Consider the following 16331-nt stretch of genomic DNA (forward strand, 5'->3'; position numbering starts at 1 on the left):
CTCCCACCAGGGGACCTTCTGGACTCACCCCAGGACCACACAGACACACTTTCTAAAGGCCACAGGTCAGATACCCCTCCTGTTCCGCTCAAGCTCCCCCTTAGCCTCTTTGCCGTGAGATTTATTATTCTACAGCGGTTGTGTTGAATTGCATTTGAAATCAATTAGCACAGGTACTCAAAGATGAATGCTTAGGCTCTGAAGAAAGGTGATGAAAACATACCATTTAAATAGAAATCAATTTTCCTTTCATGTATTTCTTCCTTACTGCTGCCCCCAAATTAATAGTTTTTAGATATTTGTGTGTAAAGGGGAGACTTCTTTCCCATAAACCATTTCCGATGCCACCTCCTCTTACCTCCTTGAGCTTGCAGGTAAGGTGCCCTCCCCAGCTTGTGACGTTCTGCCTAACTGTCTCCACAGAGATACTTCCTGCTGTGGTCATTTTAATAAGCCCCGTGACAGCACAGGGGCTGGGGCAGCATGGGTTAATGCCTTTGGGCTTCTCTTGTTTTGTCAACAGCAATTAAGGTGTGTGTGGGGTAGCCATTGCATTCCTAGGATAGAAAATGTCAGGGCGGCAGCCAGTCCAGTCCCCAAGACCCACCCAGCCCTCCTGCTGCCTCAGTCCTGATGGTCAGAACACCTGGGTAGAACAGTTAGACTCCAGATGGAGAGAGGTGGCCGACAAGGGGATAAGAAGGGGGTGTCACTCTGGGGAACCAGGACCTTTGCAAATGTCAGTATCAGAACTGCAGACAAAAGCGAGGGGAAAAAGGAGAGAGAGGGCCCTGGAGTCTGTTAGCTCAGGAAGCCCCCATCTTAATTCTCCTTGTTCCTTTCCTGCTTCTCCCTCCCTGGGAGCTGGGACACTTACTGTGTTCCAAGCATTCGTCTGCGTACTTCATATACTCTGTCTCTCTTGAACATTTCTCCAGCCGGGTGAGGACGGCACTATCATGATGCCCATTTTACAGATGAGGAAACTGAGGCACAGGGCGGTGAAGTAACTTTGTTCGAGGTGGGATGGTAACTTTTAGATGTCAACTTGGCTGGGTCACGGGGTGCCCAGATAGTTGTCTGAACATTATTCTGGATGTAACTGTGAGAGTGTTTCCAGAAGAAGTTACCATTTGAATCAGTAGACTGAGTAAGGCAGATTGCTCTCCCCAGTGTGGGTGGGGCTCATCCAATGTTGGAGTCCTGAAAGGAACAAAGGCCTAGCAAGAGATAATTTGCTCTCTGCCTGTCTACAAGCGGGGGCTCCTCTTGTCTTAGGACTCAGACTTGAACTTCCACCATGATCCTCAGGCCTATAGGCTGCAGGCCCTGGGACTTCTCAGCCTCTGTAGTCACATGATCATGTCCTTTTTCTCTTTGGTCTCCCTGAAACTCAAACCAAATCTAGACATTATTGTATCTCTTCAGTATCTCATGTCCTTTCATTTAAAAATAAATAAATTTTGGATTTTAAGATAATGGCAGATCCAAATGCAATCGTAAGAAATAGTATAGAGAGATCCTATGTACCTTTTGCCTAATTCCCGCAGTAGTTTTTTTCATCTTGCAAAACTATAGTACAGTATAACAACCAAGGTATTGGCATTGATAACACTTCGAGTTTTCAGAAGAAAAAAAATATGAGTGAACCTCAGGGAAGGGTATGAAAGTTCTGACCTGTCATTGTGAACGGTGGACACATTCACAGGTGACCTCCCATTATAAAATGTTTTCTATCTGATGTTTAATTTTATATTCTGAAATTTGTGTTTTCTATAGACTACCTCAATTTTATTGGAGGATGGTGCTAGCAAGTACATAAGTAAACAAAAAATGGCTATTGTCAGCAATTTGTGGTGGGCTAAGTGGATGGCCCTTCGAGGTGGCCTCTGTTGCCCTTGCAGAAGGCTGATGTGGCCCCACCCCTTTGAAGGTGGGGACTCATTCTGGACTTTTAAGAGAAAATAGTGGATGTTGAAGGCAGAGGACATGCCTTCGCAGGGGAGTCTCTGGATCCCTACGTGGGTGCAGGAGGTCTCCCTGGGAGAGTCGGCAGCACTGTCCCTCCTGGTAGTCACCCTCCAAGAACAGAGACGTAGCTCATATTCACTCCAGCTCTTTGCCTTGAGTCACAGACAAGCTGTGGGCTGGTGGAGGAGTGAGCTGCCCAATCGCGTGCTCTAGTCTCTGGATTCTAGAGAGGAGTCTGACCAGTGTTCCTCAATTCAGTCCCGGGCTGCAGAAGTAGGGCAGACCCATCCTCTTCCCTTACTGTTCTGGAGTCCAGTGGGGGGAGGGGGAACCTATCGCTAGTAGGGCTGATTGTTTACCTTCTTTTTTTTTTTTTTGGTATTTTTCTGAAGCTGGAAACGGGGAGAGACAGTCAGACAGACTCCCGCATGCGCCCGACTGGGATCCACCCGGCACGCCCACCAGGGGGCGACACTCTGCCCACCAGGGGGCGATGCTCTGCCCCTCGGGGCGTCGCACTTTTGCTACCAGAGCCACTCTAGTACCTGGGGCAGAGGCCAAGGAGCCATCCCCAGCGCCCAGGCCATCTTTGCTCCAATGGAGCTTTGGCTGCAGGGGGGGGGGGGGGGAGACAGAGAGGAAGGAGAGGGGGAGGGGTGGAGAAGCAGATGGGCGCTTCTCCTGTGTGCCCTGGCCGGGAATCGAACCCAGGACTTCTGCACGCCAGGCCGACGCTCTACCACTGAGCCAACCGGCCAGGGCCTGTTTACCTTCTTTCAATGAGCTTCAGTTCCTGTTCTTCCTCTTAACAAGTAGAGGGGCCGGGTCAAACTGTGGCTTTCTTTAGGAGGTTTAGACTTCTTTTCTTTTTCTGCTAGAACTTTGAAATGTGCTCGCTTAGTCGTTCTTTCAGGAGCACACGTTTCTCTCCTGCCAGCCCTTTCCAAAGCATATTGAATGAAGAGTTTCTATAATTTCGCTTCAGAAAGTCATTATTGCTCTGATCCATTTCGGATACATCTGGCACTCATTTTCTCTCTTCATCCTCCCTCATTAAAGTGTGTCATAAAAGGAAGGGCTTGGCACAAGGGGGAAGAAAAGAATCTTGCTACCCCGAGGCAGCCCCTCTTCAATAAAAATGTGTCAGGAGCCCTCCGGGGGAGCCAGGGAGGCAGTGGGTGCTGGGCCTGCGCAGTCCTGCAAAGGAACTTAAAACTGTATCCACTGTGGACGGTAGAGATTGAGTCAACTCACCAGGCATCCCGAATTTAACCTCTGGTGAAACTGACCAGGGTACCGGGACCTGAAAGAACACTGGGACACCTATATTTTACAACAGTGGTCCCCAACCCCCGGGCCATGGACCGGTACTGGTCCATGGGCCATTTGGTACCGGTCCACAGAGAAAGAATAAATAACTTACATTATTTCTGTTTTATTTATATTTAAGTCTGAGCGATGTTTTATTTTTAAAAAATAACCAGATTCCCTCTGTTACATCCATCTAAGACTCATTCTTGACGCTTGTCTCGGTCACGTGATACATTTATCCGTCCCACCCTAAAGGCCGTGAAAATATTTTCTGACATTAAAACGGTCGGTGGACCAAAAAAGGTTGGGGACCACTGTTTTACAAGACTGAACCTGTCCTAGGACTGAGCAGCCTAATAAAGGCATCCCACTGAGATACCCTGAGGCCCCTCTGTTCCTAGCTGTGTAGACAAAATCTAAGATCTAAGCAGACCCTGTATGGCTGAATTAAAAAGACTGACAATATCAAGTGTTGGCAACAATGTAGAACAAATGGAACACTCATATATTAATGGTAGGAATGCAAAATGGCACAGCCACTTTGGAAAGGTTTGGCAACTTCTTATAAAGTTAAACATATATTTGCCATGCAACCTTGCAAACAATTTCACTCTCGGGTGTTTGCTCAAGAGAAATGAAATGTATCTTCACACATAAACTTACATGTAAAAGTTTACAGCAATTTTATTCATAATAGCCAAAAACTGGGAGCAACACAAATTAAATTAATTGACAATACAGTATAAACAAATTGTGGAATATCCATTCAGTAGAATGCTCTTCGGCATTAAAACGGAATGAGCTGCTAATATATACTGATGGATGAATTTCAAAAGATTATGCTGAATCAAAGCAGCCAGACAGAAAAAACTATGTGATGACACTGATTAAACTCTGGAACAAGTAAACCTAATGTACAGTGATAGAAAGTGGATCAGTAATTAGCTGGAGCTGGAGTGGGAAGCGGCAAAGAGGAGCTCTCAGGGGTGATGGAAATGTCCTCTACTTTGGTTATGATGGGGATTGCATGGCTATACAAATGTGTGCAAACTCATCAAAATAAACCCGCCCAGTAGGTGCAGTTACTGTATAGAAATTACACCTTAATAAGAGTTATGTGAAAAATAGAAGCTATGTCTCATGGTCATGGGCCCTGAATGACAGGATCCCAGAAGGAAAGAGGGCATTAAAGTTCCCTTACTTCCCTCCTCTTATTTAACAGAGACCGAGGGCCAAAGAAGTTGAACTTCGCCTCTCCTCATTCGATTTCCTGACTCACAGTACAGCCTTCTTTCCAATAAATCCTTTGGATTCCCAATCAGGAAGTAACACTGGATACCCAGTATGTTCTAGAAGTGGAAGATTTTGCCGCGTGGAGCTTGGCATAGAAACATGAGTGTGAACCTCTCCACCTACCTGGAGGAGTCATATATCCATGCTCTCCCCTCCTCTCTCCTCCTCCACCCAAATTTTGCACACCCTTAAGGTCCACCTTGTAGGTGAAGCCTCCTGGGGTCACCCCCATACTGCTCTCTCTTCTGAAACCCCTCAGTAGATCCATATGTGACAAACGACTACAGTAAAACATCTTGAGTTGCTACTTAATTCTTTCATTCCTAATTTCATTTTTATGTTGGCATAGCTTGTCTCTGCAATTTCACTGCCAGAACTGTGTGTTAGGAATGATTTTATGTTCCCTACGTCTGGGCACATAGGAATTAACTGGGAATTTCTAAAAGTATATGAACATCTGGGTCCCACTGTAGCTATTCTGAAATGATGGCTGGAGGGGGACCTCGGAATGGAAGTTTCTTACTTGTACCTTGGTACAAAATATGTAGCGTAATTTGCCTTCTAAATCCCACTCATTAGCAAAATGAGACTGGGATCCAGGAGGCTTCTTCTCTGATGGGGCGATGAGATATCAGAAGGGGAGTCTCCTCAAATCTCAAAAGGAACTTAACGACATCCTCTCCCATCAGTCCCCCCACCAGCTGCTCTGCTACCTTTCAATAGAAGGGAGACGGAGAACTCCAGACCATCCACTAAAGGCTCTGGCAGGCCAGATTAGAATTAGGCAAGAACTCATTCCTCACTTTGGCAAAAGAGGAAAACAGTTGATATTTACCGCCTTGGGAAGCTGCTCCTTTAAGAGAAATATGGTACTCAGCGCTTGTTCCAGAGTTAAATGTGTCTTTCTGCTCTGTGCCCTGGAGGAAATTGTTCTAGGTGATTCAAACACTGTCCCTTCCACCTCAGTACAGCATTAATCATTCATTCTTCATGGAAGGGCCTAGAAACCCGGCCAAAGTCTGACTCATCACCTCAATACAGAAGGAACCAAGGATTGGCCGAATCCTCTGTTGGCCTTCTGAACTTGGTTGCCTTTCTTGGGAGGCCAGATATTCTATCATTCTTCACTCCACTTGATCCAACACTCAAGACTGGTTCTCAAGCCTCCAAACCACCTGGTAGACTTATTTAAAATACACATTTTTGAGCCTCACCCCAGATCCACTGCATCAGAAACGCTTGGCTGGGGGGCCTGGAATCTGCATTGCAAATAAGCGTCCAAGGTGATTCCTTTGCCTTTTTAGGTGTGATGACCACTGAAACAATGTCATGAGCACTCAGAGTCAGGAGGCCTGAATGTCAGGGCCCTACCCTGCTGCTTACTAGTAGCATGACTTCAGGCCAGTCATTTAGTCCCTCGGAACCTCCACAAAATGGGACTAATTGTGTGGTGACAGTTAAATCAAGTACATAGGAAATGCTGCACACAGTGGGCAACGCATATACTTTAGCTGGATTCACAGAGGACCCTCTGCAGACTGATTTATTCTTAACCTTTCATTATGCCAAGTTCCGTGTGTGTGTGTGTGTGTGTGTGTGTGTGTGTGTGTGTGTGTGTAGTGAGTGTGACATAAGGAATCCCATGTCCCCATTACCTACTTTCAGCAATGATCAACTCATGGTCAATCATATGTTATCTATACTCCCTGCCAACCTTCTTCCTCAGTTGTTTTTAAGTAAATCCCAGACATCTTATTTTATCCATAAATATTGCAGTCTTTATTCTTAAAAATAAAACAAAAAACAACTGAGAATATTGACAGTTATTTCCTAAGGGCATCAAATATTCATTCAGCGTTTAAATTTCCCTGATTGTCTCACACACACACACACACACACACACACACACACACACGCATGAGCTTGTATTTGTTGACATATCATTTATATCTTTTGAACATAAATGTTCTTCCTCCCTTTCTTTTTATCCCTTATAATTTTGGTTGTTGTTACAGAAAAAAACTATCTTCTATAGCCATGTTCTCAAAGAGTGGTTTTAATCAAATGGAATTTGTTAGAAATGCAAAATCTTAAGTTCTACCTCAAACCTACTGAATCAGAATTGTCTAGTTCCCAACAGCTCTCCAGGTGATTTCCTTGCAGCTGAAGTTGAAGAAGCATTGCTGATTATATCTTTATGGTGTTCCTCAACATGGTCCTTCTCTATAGCTAACGTCATTCATAGTTAGGTCTAAAGGTTTGATCAGAGTTAGGGCTAACTCTTTTTAGACTATTCATAGGTAGGGTTGTTAACCCTCTGCTGTAGATCACATTTGTATGTCGTACCTCTTACTGCAGTGCTTTGAAACGAATCAGTCGATATTTGCGGACCAAACAGCAAAGTTCTTGCCTAATCTCATTCCATATTTTTCTAACCATTTTTAACCTGATTTCTACACGTGTCCTTAATTGTTCCACTTTAAAATTATATTTTCACCTGAAATAAACATGAGTCAGTGACTTGGGAAACTGAACTGTTTGTGTCCATTAACTTCTTGCCACCTGCTAAGGGAGTCACACCCACTTGCTCGGCCACACCAATGAGAGCGTCGGTTACAGTTCTGGAGTGACTATGATAAATTTGGGAAGACCCCTGCCTAGAAACTGCACTGCGCCCCATACTGCAGGAACTTCACCAGATGAGATTTTATTTTTTTGTGTTCAAGACATCAGTTCTTGAGTTTATTAGATTTAAAGTAGAAATGCTCCTGAGAGTAACGGATTTACCCATTTTCTGTTATCAGCATCTCACTGGCTGTATTAGTTCCCATAATACAGCCATAAAAAAGATACCACCAGCTTGGTGGCTTAGAACAACAAGAGTTTATTCTCTCACATGAGAGGATATGGAGGCTAGGAGTCCAAAATCAAGGTTATCAGTAGAACCATGCTCCCTCTGAAGTTTCTAGGACAGAATCCTTCCTGGCCTCCTCCAATTTTGGTGGCTACACACATTCCTTGGCTTGTAGCAGCATCACTCAAAATCTCTGCTTACCTCTGTCTTCACATGGCCTTCTTCTGTGTGTCCTCTTCTGAAAAGGACATCAGTCATTGAATTTAGGACCTTTAAGATCCTTAACTAATTTATCTTGTGATTCCAACTAATTGTATCTTCAAAGACCCTAATTCCAAATAAGGTCACCTTCTGAAGTTCTTGATGTATTTGGACCATAACATCTCTTTCTAATCCCTAGGTCCCTCTATTCTGGAGACAGGGATGAAGAAGGAGGAGCCAGAGATCCTTCTGTGCCTCTTCACCTACCTGCGAGAAGAATCTGAATATTGGTAATAACAGCTGACGCTTGGCAAATGCTTACTACAAGTGAGGCACGTCCTAAGCGTGTGCTGTGCGTGATTCGGGTCATCCTCACTCCTTCTCTGTGTTTCTCCATCTTTGTTTTTTCAGATGATGAAACTGAAGCAGAAAGAGATTAAGTAACCTGCCCAAGCCCCAAGGTCACACAGCTAGAAAGTGACCCCAGAACTCAGGGTTCTGGCCGTTTGCTCTAGAGTCAGCTGGTTCTTCTCAGCCCCCTAAAAAACCCTGGAGAGAAAGGAGAACATACCTTTATAAATAAAGCCAAATTTGCCTGAGGCCCAGAGTGAGCCCTCCCTAAATGGAAAAGGAGGCTCCGAAGACCTCAGCTCGGGTCCCAGAGAGGACAGATGATGAGGAGCCAAGCGTGAGCAATCTATAGACACCAGGCGATTCCCAGCCCCCGGCACCCTGGCCTCAGCTCTCTGTAAGGCACTTGATGCTGGGCCCGGGCTGGTCAGAGAGAGCAGAGAGAGACAAGGCCGAGGCCTGCGGGACCCCCCACCTGAGGGTGGCGGTGAGGGAAGCAGCAAAGGGGAGGAAGGAAGATGGAAGCAAGGCCCCTGGTCTGGAGGGAGGGGCAGGGAGGGGTTCAGGAAGAATGGTGTCATCGTAGGTCTCATCGGTCCCATCGAGACGAAGCAGGTGGGAAGATGAGACAGAGAACGGGCACCGGCTCTGGGTGCCAGGGCACCCGGGACCTTCAGGAAGACTGACTGTTAGAGCCTCCTGGGCAAGTCTGACTGCTGGGGGCCCGTGGCAGTGGGTGCACGGCGGCAGAGGCCGTCCTAAGAATTAGCTGCTTCTTTTGGAAGACTGAGAATAAAAGGAGCAGCAGAGAGCGTGAGAACTCAGTAGAGGGGCCAGTCAAGGTAAGGCAGGATCTGAGACTGATTTGCATAGACGCATCACGGGGCTCCATGGTGGGGCCCAGGCCTGGAGGCAACGGGAGCAGAGAACGGCTAGAGTGCCCAGTGGCAGGGTGCCCAGCAAGGCAGGTCCACGTGGTGGCCTATGTTGCATCTCTGGAAAATTGTGTTTCTGAAAGGTATTTAACAACATGAAAACTATTTGACATGAAAAATTTTTACTCATAAAATAATATAGGAAAAAGAAGGATCAAACACTATGTTACTTTTGTAAGCATCTTAATAAAAAATATATCCAATTTATAAAAAAAAAACCTCTGTAATGAGTCCAGTTTCCTTGAAAATGTGTGCATGTTTGCACTTGGCAGGAAATATACCAGCATACACATGACTTAACAATTATTTTCTCTATATTCCAAATTTTGAAAAACAAACATTAATGATGATTAAAAGGAGTACAGATGGCTGGTAGCCTTGGCTAAAGTATTAGTATTGTTGTACCTTTTATTCTCTTATCTTGCGGTCTGGAAATGAAGGACATGGCTTGCCCCAGGTGAGGTCCATGCAACACTGGAACATTACATGGTGATCAGACACTGTGTTCCATTTCTGGGCTAGGTGATGGGTGTGCGGAAATGGGGAATGCACAGAGGGCTTTGGAGTCTGGATGGAGAGAGGAAGAAGCACACGAGAAAACAACAGAGCTGTGGTTCTATGGCTTTTGCCCTTAAAGCGGGACTTAATCTAGACCCTGGAGAGTGAAAACGTCGCACTGAAGACTGTCTTGCTCTGGTCTGGAGCATTGATCACTGGTGTGAAGAGGGGAAGCCAGAGGTGTGCTGGGCTGGAGGAGGGAAAAGAAGGCTCCATTCAGCTAGAAGTGGGGGAGTGCTGGGGTCTCGGTGCCTGCTGGGACTGTCACCACTGAGTCCGCAGACTTCATGGTTCACACAGGGCAATGCCCTGCAAGGTCTGGGAAGCAAGGGGGCTGGAAGGCTACGGCTTCAGTCCCTCCCTTCATGTCTTCCCTTCTTTAACTCTGGAGAAGGGACAGTGCCCGAGGTGATGGGAGGAGAAGAGAGGGAGCAGAGCCATTATAGAAGGCTAATATCTACAATCAGTTGGCTTTAATTAAAGGGGATTACCTTCAATAGTATGGGTGGGCTTCATCCAATCAGTTGAAGGCCTTAAGAGCAAACAATGAAGTTTCTTGAAGAAGCAATTCTACTTTAAGACTACAGCATCAACTCCCACCTGACTTTTCAGCCTTACCAGCCTGCCTTACAAATTAGACCTGCCAGCCCAGCCCCCATAATCACATGAGCCTGTTCCTTAAAATAAATTGATCAATAATATATTCATCCGTTATCTACATATTATCTGTTATCTATCTATCTATCATCTATCTACCTATCTATCTATCACTTCTTATTTGTTCTGTCTTTCCAGAGAACCCTGACTGACATAGCTTCCTATTAGCCAGAACTACGGAGAAGCCAGCTGGCAAAGGAGCCTGATAACCGTAGTTCATTGGGATTCCGAGCAGAGTAGGGAAGACTGGGGAATGAATACAATTAGCACAGTCACTTACCTAGAATGACATCCAGAGCTCTTCTTGTTTCACATTTTCCTCAAACGTTCCTGTCTACTACATATCCCAGGTGTTTACAAAGAGCACCTCACCTTTTGTGAGCATTTACGAGGTACCATGCCCTGTGCCAAGTACTTTACATGTAGTATCTCACTTAATTCCATTGACTATCCAAAAAGGAAGATACTGGTATTATCTCTATTGTGCAGATGAAGAAACTGAAAGAAGGCACTGAGGGTTTAAGCAACATGCCCGAGGTTGCACAGCCAGTTAGTTGTGGAGCTGGGATGGCATCCCAGCCTCCTGGCTCCTCCCTTCAGACCTAGAAGGAGTCTAGTTAAAAGACTGTCCATCCGGGAATCCCACAGCTCTAGGTTTGAATCTGGGGTCTATTATTTACTGTCCTCGAGATGTCGAGCAAATCTGTAAACCTTGCTCGGATTTTGTTTACTCATCTACAAAAGGAGGCTGTCAGACAGAGTTGAAACGATCAGATGAGATCATGTCTGTCCACGTGCTCTGCCCACAGAGTGGAACACACACCCAAGCTCATTCTCACTTACCTTTCTGTCCTTCTTTCTCTCCAAAGGAGTTACTCCGTGTCTTTCCCTTTTTGCTTCACTGCACACTGCCGCTATTTTCATTTTCTTTCACCCAAGTTACACCAACTGATTTTTGCCCAGCTTGACTCCCAAATATGGTGGAGGGTGGTGCCTTGGACACATCACCATCAACCAGTCCCGAGGTTGGAAGGAAACAATGCAGTTTTACTGTGTCTGGTGCCCTGGCTTTAAAAAGTGCAGAAGCAGCCTCCCAAAGCAGGAAGCGTTTTTCTAAAGGCACTGAATTTGCTTCCAGCAGCCTCTTCCTGATGCCTTTCATTGAAAAAGGGGTTTGTCTCCACCTCCTCCTAGCCGTGAAAACCTGTGTTCACAGTTAGCTGCTTTTTTTATACACAGTGCGTGGATCATGCAGTAAAACATGGCTTTTTGGTTTCTTTTCTCCACGTATTGATTGCTGTTCTGAATTTTCCATTCCAGCTTTGTCCTGCTATGATTTATTTTTAGAATAGAAGGCAGGTCATTCTTCCTCGGGCCTCTCTTCCTTTCTTTTGTTGTTTTTCATTTTTACCTACCTACTAAGAAGAGAAGAATAGTCATAGGATCCTAAACTATTAGAGAAATAATCCAGGTCTATATTTCTCAAACTGGAGGATACATCCTCTGGGGGGATCTGTGGCCATGTATCAGAGAGTAGTTTTTAAAATACAAATTAAACAAGGAACAGCTTTCTGGAGCATTATTTTACTCAAAGATTTAGCAGTGAACATTTTTATATTAAAACAAACTAAGATTTACTATGGAGTTGATTGCAAAATCCACATGAAGTTTTAGGTCAAAAACAGACTTTTAACTCAAGGACTTCAAGTAGCGGAAGACAGGGTGAGTCCTGCACACCAAACATTGATACCTCCAGCTCTCAGAATCTGTTAAGCGGCCTGTAATCTCAGGCTGGAGGTTGAGGGCTTCTTCTGTGGAGAATCTGAAAGGCCCAAAGAAAATATGGACTTTAATAACTTTTGGGGAACCCACCCTCAAATAAAAAGGCAAGGTTTCTGCTCAATCTGTTATTTCTGCCACACTTTGAAAGAACAGCGCAGAACCACTCGATTCTTGGATACGGTGGATCAGCCATTGCATCTCTGCCTCCTTTCAGGCCCTCTTTCTATACTCTAAAACCTGGTAAGCTAAAAAACCTGCATTTCCCAGACTCCCGTGCAGCTAGGGTATGAGAAGATATTTGATTCCACCAACAAAAAGCACTTGAACAATTCTGAAAGATGGAAGGGAAGTAGAGGCCATCTTCTTGATGCTTTGGGCTGCTTTTCTGTGAGCAAGTAAGGTGTCCTACAGGAGCCCTCCCAGGGCCTGTCTCTGGCTTTGTGGGACGTGAGTGACTGTTGAGGCCTCCTGAGTCATGGCAGCTTCCTGATCTTTGGATTGCATCTCTGGCAAAGTGCTTGAATTTAATTCTTCCTGTGGCAGCCTCTTGACTCTTTGTCTCTGAATGAGACAAAGTAGTGGCTCCCTTGGGAGGTAGTTCTCTGAAGTTATTAGGAGCTCAGCATAAATTCTAGAGCCCAGTCCTCCAGCCCTTCCACTGATTTTGAAAGCAATGAACTCCCTGTATTAAATCCCTTTATTCTTTAATATATAGAGTGATATTTGCTTATGGCCAGCTCCTAAACCTTGACCAATACAGTATTAGGTGGCTTTAAACTACTATCAAGTCTCTTTAATTCTAAAACTCTGGAGTTTTAGCTGAAAATATGGCTATCTAGCATAATACTATTTCCCAGTCTCCCTTGCAACTAGAGGAGACCATGTGACTAGGTTCTGGCCAATAGGATATGATCAGAACTGATGTGGGCCACCTCTAGATCATGCCTTCAAAGGGGATGGGCATGTGCTCCCTTCCTCTTTCCTCTTTCCATCTGGGTAGGATGCAGCTGTGATGGTGGGAGCAGAGGCAGCCAGCTTGGACCCAGAAATGAAAACCATTTGTTGAAGCTGGCAGTCACATGACCAGAACAACCTATGCCTGGACAAATATGTGTCAAAAAATAAAATTCTATAATGAAACTAGGGTTTTGGGAAGTTCTTATAGCAGCTTAGATAGAAATTTAACATGTAGAACCTAGAACTTGTAATTTTGGGAAAGTATCCAATAGGAAAGACAAACTGAAAGGGACAAGGAACTGGGGAAACAGACAGTATATAGAACAGGAGACTCTTTTTAAAAGTACCCAGAATCAGCACTCTCAGGGGAAGAAGAAAAGCTGATATATCCATGGGGAAAAAAAACCAGAATGATTGATTTTAAAAGGAATATTTCGAAAATTTTAAAAAAAGCTTTTAAAATCAAATAGCCAAACATTTTTAAAGTCAGATTGGAGAACAAGTTAAGGAAGTCTTCCAGAAGGAACAAAAAGTCAAAGAGAAGGAAAATAGAAAATTTGGACATAATTTTAGTCGTTCCAAGATCTTACTAATAAGAATTTATGTGAACAAACACCAAAAAGTGGAAGAGATGAAATAATTAAATAAAAGGAAACTTCTCCCTATAGAAGGATATGAATTTCTAAATTTACAGGACAAATTAAGTGATTATTACAATGAACTGTATCAGTCTCAGAACACCCTGTGTAAGGAGGAGTCTCGAGCTATCAAGAGGGAAAGCCATGCTCATCCATAAAGTGCCAGCAGTCAGGGTGACATCAGATTCTCAACAGCAACATAGGAAACTGGAAGGCACCGGAACACCATCAAAATTCAGAGAGAGAATGATTTTCAGTTTAGAATTTTCTCTCCAGCCAAATTATTAATAAAATGTGCCCATTATAGGAAAAAGGAGTATTTTTAGATATGTAAGATATGAGATATTCTTTCATTCATCTTTTAGAAGGAAGCAGATGAAATGCAATCCTTCCCAATGAGGGCATAAACCCAGAAGGAAGGGACATGAGATATAAAAGACAATAAATGGGAGAGAGGCTGTTATGAGGTGAATTATGTCTCTCAAAAATTCATGTTGAGCCCTGGCCAAGTGGCTTAGTGTACAGAGTGTCATCCGGGTGCTCTGAGGTTGCAGGTTCAATCCTCAGAGCATGTATGAGAAGCAATCAATGAGTGTACAACTCAGTGGAACAAGTTGATGCTTCTCTCTTTTAAAAATAAAATTACGGGTATACAACATAATCAACAGTTCAAATGCTATAGAACAGTTTACCTGAAACCTATGTACTCTTATTGATCAATGTCACCCTGTTAAATTTAATTTTCTAAATAAAATTTAAAAAATAAAATAAAATTGCCCAATTCCTTTTTCCTTACCCAGAGTAGAGATAGAAAATAACTTTCTGTGCTTTGTACCTGACAGCCTTCTCTTTACTTTAACTGTTTCCAGGCATTTTCTTGCATCTGTCATTTCCCTGTCCCTTTAATCATTTCCATCACTGTTTTCAGTTCTCATTCCTGTTTCTCCTCAGCCATCCAAAGAAATGACAATCACATCAGGTCTGCCCATGGAGCACTGAAGGCAGTTTGCTTCCTGGCTAGGTGGCATTCATTTGGTGCCATTCATGGAATTCATACGGCTTCTCCTGCCATCCGAGGGTCTGTTGAAACCTACATTTAGGTCCCATTTAGCTCCAGCCTGACCTACAGTCTTGACAAAGACCAATCTTGTGTTTGAGTAGTTCGGTTTCATTCCTGAGTTCTGTTTCATGTGTCTGCATTGCACTAGCTTGTTTTCTGTGCGTTGTTCAATGTGTTATATGACCCATGGATAGTTTGCATTATTAAAATTCTGTCATCTCAGCTACAGATAAAGATGGGTGAACTGAGGACCATCTATTCCCTTCTGGATCTCTCTTGCTCTTTCTCTCTTCCTCTCTATTGATTTTGAGAAGATGGCAAACATCGGAGGCAGATTCTGGTGTCAACTCTGCCCTGACCCAATCTCAGGTGGTACGAATACCAAATGTGATTCTGCCATTTTGAATGAATGGGCAGCAAATAGCTGAGTATTTCCTGGTTGCCTGTTTGCTATGAAGAAGGAGGGCTGGGATTAAGCCAGTCTCCTTGTGCCAGGTTCCTAAGGGTGCAGTTCATATGCCTGAGCATCCATCTATCCATCCACCCATTCAACAAACATTTATTAAGCGCCATGGTACACAAGTGTAAGGGGCACAAAACAAATGTTGACCAGATAAAATTGTGTGACAATGAATGTCACGTCGCAGAGGTGATGGAGTAAAGGGAAAAAGAAGGTGGTGGAACCGGGTCCCCTGCCATCTTGTCTGAGAGCCCCAGGGTTCTTGACCCCTGGCCTGAACCACGGCAGGCCGGCTTGTCACTGAGCCTGTCACGTGGGGCTGAAGCAAACGCCTCGCTGAGGTCTCAGGTCGATTACATCTATTGCTTTCACCTTATCTACATGGCCTGTCACTCTATCATAGGAGGAAATTAAATTGGCCCGACTTGATTTACTCTTTACACGGCTGTGTCCATGAGCTCCCAGGCTGTGCCCCCTTCTGGCTGACTGCACATTGATTGCTTGATGATTTGTTCTAGCATCTTCCCTAGGAGTCAGGTTAAGTTTATCGGGCTCTAAGGAATATGGTTGTTTTTTTCTGCTTCTTTAAAGATGGGCATCATGTTAGTTCTTTGTGAGGGTCCTGCAGTAATGCCCCTTTTCTCAGAAGTACTTGGAATAATTGCTGGTCCTTCCCCAGTGTCCCTGCCATTTCTCCGCCTCCATTCAATCGAGTGCCATGAGTCCCTGAGGGTTTAGTTTCAGTCAGCTTTTTGCAAAGGATGGTCTGCTCCGTTTCAGGTATACTGGCCCCAGCTGTGTCGCATGGGGCAGGACTCCATGCCTGGGAAACAGCCCCAAGAGTTAAAGACAAAGGAAGGCTCAAGGAAGGAACTGGACCCACCTGCCCCTGGAAGGGCCGACGGGAGACCAGAAATCTCGAGAATTATTGGGAACTGCTTCCACACGAGACAAAACGTCTGCTTGTGGTTGATTTCTGAGTGTAACCCACAGACCTGACGGTAAAATGTAACATCTTTTGGTAAAGACAGAAGTAAAAATACGCATTAAAACCTCTGCTATTTTAAACCCTCTTGTTACCTGCTTGCCCTCTTTGTCCATCGGGAACGGTGTGTTTTTCTGTTTGTTTCTTTTTCTGTGTAATGTAAAGGAAGAATATTTCTGGTAAATTTCATAAGGCTGTCTGAGCTTTCTGGCCTGTGCCTTCTTGGCTGGAGCACTTCCTTGTCCCCCTCCCCTGATCTCTTCCCTCTCTTCTCTGTGCTGCATGGTGCCTCCCACAGAGGTCCCTGATCACAGCTCC

General features: G+C 44.6%; 1 protein-coding gene across 3 annotated transcripts in view; it reads left to right on the top strand.

Annotated features, from left to right (window-relative positions):
* LOC136315196 (uncharacterized) overlaps positions 1-16022 on the top strand; it is a 184547-nt gene extending 168525 nt beyond the window's left edge. For 2 of the 3 annotated variants that reach the window (XM_066246545.1, XM_066246548.1), the window contains 2 exons: positions 7830-7920; positions 15809-16022. In XM_066246545.1, coding sequence (XP_066102642.1) covers positions 7830-7920; positions 15809-15875 — 158 coding nt within the window. In that variant the 3' untranslated portion in view covers positions 15876-16022. Of the gene's footprint in view, positions 1-7829; positions 7921-8041; positions 9064-15808 lie in introns of those variants that run through there. The other variant, XM_066246546.1, reaches the window with a different exon arrangement.
* The last annotated feature ends 309 nt before the right edge of the window (positions 16023-16331 follow it).

The sequence above is a fragment of the Saccopteryx bilineata genome, chromosome 11, assembly GCF_036850765.1.
Source record: "Saccopteryx bilineata isolate mSacBil1 chromosome 11, mSacBil1_pri_phased_curated, whole genome shotgun sequence".
In the NCBI taxonomy this organism is placed as follows: Eukaryota; Metazoa; Chordata; class Mammalia; order Chiroptera; family Emballonuridae; genus Saccopteryx; species Saccopteryx bilineata.